The following is a 5,387-nucleotide window of genomic DNA, read 5'->3' on the forward strand; positions in this document are numbered from 1 at the left end:
TGATGGCAGGAGTACTACACAACTTCAATTGGTGTGTACCGTGACTAGAGAAGACAGAAGCAGAAACGGCTGCACGGAATCCGAAGTGGGCATGGCTCGATGGGATCGAGCGAGCGAGCGATCGAAATGCGCTGCATTTATATTTGCGGCGGATGCATGTGCGCTTTACACGGGCTCTAGTAGTTAATCCGAGAATCACCGTGCCCGGTGTCGATCGCCCGGACGTTGGTTAGGCGTTGGAGTCATTTACACTTGGAAATGGAACAGGGTTACTGTAGTACGTCGCTGGAATTGACAGAGAAAGTGTGTATTGTGTTGTGGTGTGCAGATCAGGTCGGACGTGGAGACGCAGGGCGACTTGATCCGGTTCCTGATCAAGGAGGTGGAGGGCGCGGCGTTGGTCAACATCGAGGGCGTGGTCAGCTTCGTCAAGTGGCTCGACGACGAGCTATCCCGCCTGGTGCGGCAGCAATTCATTCACTTGAGGTGCTTGTTCGGTGGTCACCGGTGACGGCGGTTGGTAATTGGCTGGTGGCCATGGTTGCATTGCAGGTGGACGAGCGCGCGGTGCTAAAGCACTTCGAGTGGCCGGAGCAGAAGGCGGACGCGCTCCGGGAGGCGGCGTTCGGCTACTGCGACCTGAAGAAGCTGGAGGCCGAGGCGTCCTCGTTCCGCGACGACCCCCGCCAACCCTGCGCCGCCGCGCTCAAGAAGATGCAGGCCCTCTTTGAGAAGTAAGCGTCAAATTAACTCCGCGGTTTCAGTACCGCATTTTATCATGTGGCAACCAACAACAAGGGTGCTGCGTGCGTGCAGGCTGGAGCACGGCGTGTACAACCTCGCACGCGTCCGCGACGGCGCCACCAGCAGGTACGCCCGGTTCCAGATCCCGTCGGAGTGGATGCAGGACGCCGGGATCGTCAGCCAGGTAACGTAGTACAGTAACTAGTTCCATCTTGGTACTCGTCTGAGTAGTGATAGGGCAGCAACCGTCTTGGGTTTGCGGTGCGCGCACTAGAATCTGCAGAGATGCGAGTAGCTGAAGTCTGAAGAAACGCACCCACACGTGATGCGACGCGTACGCGACCTTCTGGATCTGTTCACGGGCAGAGAGAGAGAGAGAGCGTATGTACGTAGGTGGGTGCGCGGCGTAAGCAACGACATGTACCCGGGGCCAGCCGAGGGGATCGATAGGCGTGGCATTTTCTTGTCTCGTGCTGTGGGGGTGCACGTGAGTGTGGCACGGACGCGATCTCGTGACCATGCTCGCTAATTCGTTCGCTCCTGTCTCTAGAGCTAGAGCTAGACAACAAGCCCATGACACCTCGGGAGCCGTGTCGTTCTGCGTAGCATAGGTACGCATTGCCGGGCGGCCATGGATGCGTATGCGTGGTCCCGCTTGAGTGCCGCAACTGGTTCGGCCTCAAATGTTCTCGCCCATTCTCAAGACCAGTACAGTCAGATCGGGTGTCCGATCTCGTTTTGTTCTGTTTTGCTGCTGTCTTCTTCGCCTACACGAGCCCCTCCGGGAAATTAGCTGGAAGCCCCAAAAATCAGTGTCCCGGCCCGAATTTGTTGGATAGTGTCCCATCTACTGCTGCTCTCAGCATTACAGATGGGATGATTCCCGATCCACTCATGTTTGGTCTAAGTAAGGGCATCTCTGTCTGTTAGACGGTTTTTGGGCAAGCATCCGCAGAGGGTTGATTTCCTTCGGTATTCCCCAACCCCAACTCGCTCTCCCCTTCTCCCTGCTTCCGTAATCTGATCTTGCTGGTGTAATGAACAATGTTGGGTTATTTTATTCAGAAATTAATGGAGAACGGGTTAAGCCTGGTTGAGAAAAAAAAGGTAAGAGCACCTCTAGTAGATAGCGGAAATTGCTAATAGAACTAGCTAGGGCTCCATGGATCCTGATTTTTGTCAAAGAATAAAACTTAGTTCGAAATTTAAAGTATTAAAATTTTCTGAAAATTACGCATGTATACAGGGATGTATACTACTACATCCAATCCAAAATAACTGAAAGTCTGGGTTTGCCCCAAGTCAAACTTGCTTAAGTTTAACCAGGTCTATAGAACAATATATAAACATCTAAAACACCAAATTAGTCTCATGAGATTCTTTATCAAAACTGCTTTTGTATTATGTGTATTTGGTGTTGGATTAGCAAGTTTGACTTAGGACAAATCTAGAACTCCAATTATTTTGGAACGGGCGGACTACGTTTTGATGTGAGCTACAAAAAAAAACATGAATTTCTAGTGCGTCCTATAAAAGTTCATCATTATATTTGTTTTTGGTAGTCACATCAAAACATATTGATTATGAAAATTTACATGAATGAAGTACACATTCTTGTGTATATGTGTAGTTTTTTTTAAAAAAAATTGTCACTTCAAAGGTGCTTTTTGACTTTTGCAAAATTTTGAGCTCCATGGAGCTTGGGAGGCAAAAATTCTCACTTGGCAGATAGTCTACATTCTCGTGTACAGTCTATAGTGTAAAATGATTTTCTCCTAAATTTCCATTTCATATCCAGCATAGTCTACATCCATGTCCTCTTTATTCTCTCATGTATTTTGTAACTACCGATTCAACTGTCATTTGCGACGGCGTAATAGCTATATTTTCAATGGCTATAATTTCTACGTCAAACGGTTAATCGCAAGAGCAATGTTGAATATGCTAGGCCATGAAAAACAAGACGAAAATTCTCTCCACTACAAAAACCGTATCATCTAATCTAACTGAAGACGGAAACATACTCTTTTATTATCCAATATTGTACGCATATCAAAAGGTTGACCTATTTTCCATGGATTTGCCACCCACTGTCTCTTGTGAGGACGATGGCGTTTGAAAATTTGGTGTTATTCCTACTTCTCCTCCTATAGTAGAGATGTAAGTCGCAAAGGCTATTTGCCTACCGAGGGAGGATAACTATGTAAAGTTTTCATGTTAACCACGAAGTGCTACAAGTTGGAGGACTATTTCATCAACCACCACTTCTCCTTTGTAGCCGCCGATGACGCGAGTAGCCCAATGACATGCTTGTGTAGAGTTGAATGGCAACACACTGCCGACCAAGCAGGGGGCTCGGCTCTTTGTCTAAGGAAAGGGCAAAGTCAACAAGCGAAGCTCGTTCTCAGACAAGCTAGGATATGAATTAAGGCTGTCAATTGGGTCGCACATTCTCCTCGTAAATAAAGTAGAGGACCCACCCATGTCACCACCAGTCCACCCAGCCAGTTGTAGATCGCTAACTCTCTTGCCGACGCTTTGCTGTTTCAAAATTGATAGAACCAGTGGAAGGTTCGCCAAAGGCATGGAATCAGAAACTCTATTAAAGCTTTCTTCAAGTAAGTCTTTCACTTGTTTCTTGCCTGCTATGAGATTTGGCAAACAATCCAAAAGGTTGAACTATTTATGAATCGAAAGGTCTATGCTTTTTTTTAATAGAAAGGTAGAGCATTTTCTACCTTATGCATTCAAAACGGGCGAAAAAACCCGGATGACTGTAGTCATTTACATGAAGGTGATGTTAACGCCGTAGAAAATGTACAGCAGGCCATCACCAGACCTCTAATGGAAGATTTGATGTACAGATCAAATTCCAATCCGTGAAGTTAGCCAGGAGGTACTTGGAACGGGTTTCCTCGGAGCTTGAAGCCATCAAAGTCGGCCCAGACGAAGAGGAGTTGATGCTTCAAGGAGTACGATTCGCCTTCAGAGTACACCAGGTAGGTAATTATTCGCAGAAAAACGAGCGTGGTAACCAAAGACCAACTTAAAGGAATCCGTGCTCGTTGCTTGGTACAGTTTGCGAACGGTTTCGACGCCGACACCATGCGCGCGTTCCAGGAGCTCAAGGAGAAGGCGTCCCTGTGCCGATTTCAGCGGCAAAAACAGAGTACACGCATGCGGCAGCAACATCAAAGGCTCGTTGGGAGGCCCTGAGCGTCTCCTCCTTGTGTCTCGTGGTGTTACTATTAGGTTGTTGTTCGTGTTGACAAATGCTGTATATTTCTTCCCCCGAAACAATTCTGTTTGTTCTTTCCCAGTAGAAATATGTGTACACCGTTTCTTATTACGCTCCCCTGTTGTTCCCTTTGGGGTTACAGGCAATTTGATTATAGTGTCACGTGATGTGAAAATTTAGCTGTTTGTGTGTGCCAAACTGGTGATGGATGATTTCTACCACGTGGGATTTTATGTTTCTGAAACAAGGCAAGGGATTGCAGACGTACACCATGCCCTCGAGACTCGAGCGGTGTCCGCATGCACTGCGCCTATGGCAAGCAATGAGAGAGGATTGGGACCTCCTGATGCTGATGATGGTCTGAAGGATGCTCGGACTGCTAGACAGATTAACCCCAACCAACGTACGATGGTCCTCGTGATCATGTGAAGAGCATGGCATGTTCGAGATTACCCTCCAGATGTCAGCCCCCTGTTGAACGAAATATTCCCAAACATTGCAATTATAGCACAGAAAAATAAACTTAATTATAAACATAAAAATATAATAGGGTTTTCGAGAGAAAAGAGAGATACTGAGAGGTGTTGAGTAGATTGAGACGATAGCGAGATGACCGCTCCCTCCCCTCCCCCTCCCTCCCCCTCGGGAGAAGCGACCGAGGTGCCATTAAAGCTTGCTTATCCGCAGCCCCTCACCCACCCCCGCACCTCATCGAGTCCTCCCCGCCCCAGTTCTCCATCGGAGATCTCGCATGGCTGGGGCGCGCCGCCGCGGTGTTCGGGTACGCCGGCTTGCGCCGGTGGCACGGGTAGCGGAACCGCGGGCGCTTCCGCCTCCGACAGCGGCACCACTGCCCGAGATCGATCCACACTCGCCGGAGGCTCGCCGCGAGATGCGTCGGGTGGTGATGGAGCGCTTCCCCGATCGAGACGAGAGGGGGGAGATCCATCTCCACATCCTCCGCCACGCGAACTTCGTCGAGCGCGCGCGCTTCATCGGAGACGACGGCTGCGAGGATGTGGAGCTTCTCTTCTGGGCGGTCCAGGAGGTCGAATCATCGGATCCGTGCCAAGCTGCGTGGTGGGAGAATTTCAGGACGGCGAATCCATCCAGGCTCAACATCTGACCGCCTTCGTGGGAGGGCATCGCCAACATCCCGTCGGAGTACCTTCCGTCGGGGATTGTTTGGCCCCAACGCCGTTAGTAGGTCGTCTGCCCCAACTGATCCGAGCTCAGCGACGACCCATCGAGCCCCCGACTTGGCCTGGTGAGTCAGGTATGCATTACATTCATGCTGATTTGTCTCTGAGAGTTAGTTTGCGGGAATTTCGATTGCGCCAGCGAAAGGTTGCAAACGAAATTGTTTTGGGTGTTCGTAATCAGGGTGAGGGTTTGGCTATGGATT

The 5,387-nt window shown here is 49.4% G+C and overlaps 1 protein-coding gene across 1 annotated transcript in view; it reads left to right on the plus strand.

Moving 5' to 3' along the window:
* The window catches only part of LOC119276412 (protein CHUP1, chloroplastic-like), a 7,384-nt gene extending 3,204 nt beyond the window's left edge, over positions 1 to 4,180 (plus strand). The window contains exons 2-6 of the mRNA XM_037557464.1: positions 329 to 460; positions 553 to 734; positions 817 to 928; positions 3,609 to 3,743; positions 3,823 to 4,180. Coding sequence (XP_037413361.1) covers positions 329 to 460; positions 553 to 734; positions 817 to 928; positions 3,609 to 3,743; positions 3,823 to 3,960 — 699 coding nt within the window. The 3' untranslated portion in view covers positions 3,961 to 4,180. The remainder of the gene's footprint in view (positions 1 to 328; positions 461 to 552; positions 735 to 816; positions 929 to 3,608; positions 3,744 to 3,822) is intronic.
* Positions 4,181 to 5,387: the final 1,207 nt, after the last annotated feature.

The sequence above is a fragment of the Triticum dicoccoides genome, chromosome 3B (genome assembly GCF_002162155.2).
Source record: "Triticum dicoccoides isolate Atlit2015 ecotype Zavitan chromosome 3B, WEW_v2.0, whole genome shotgun sequence".
Taxonomy (NCBI): Eukaryota; Viridiplantae; Streptophyta; class Magnoliopsida; order Poales; family Poaceae; genus Triticum; species Triticum dicoccoides.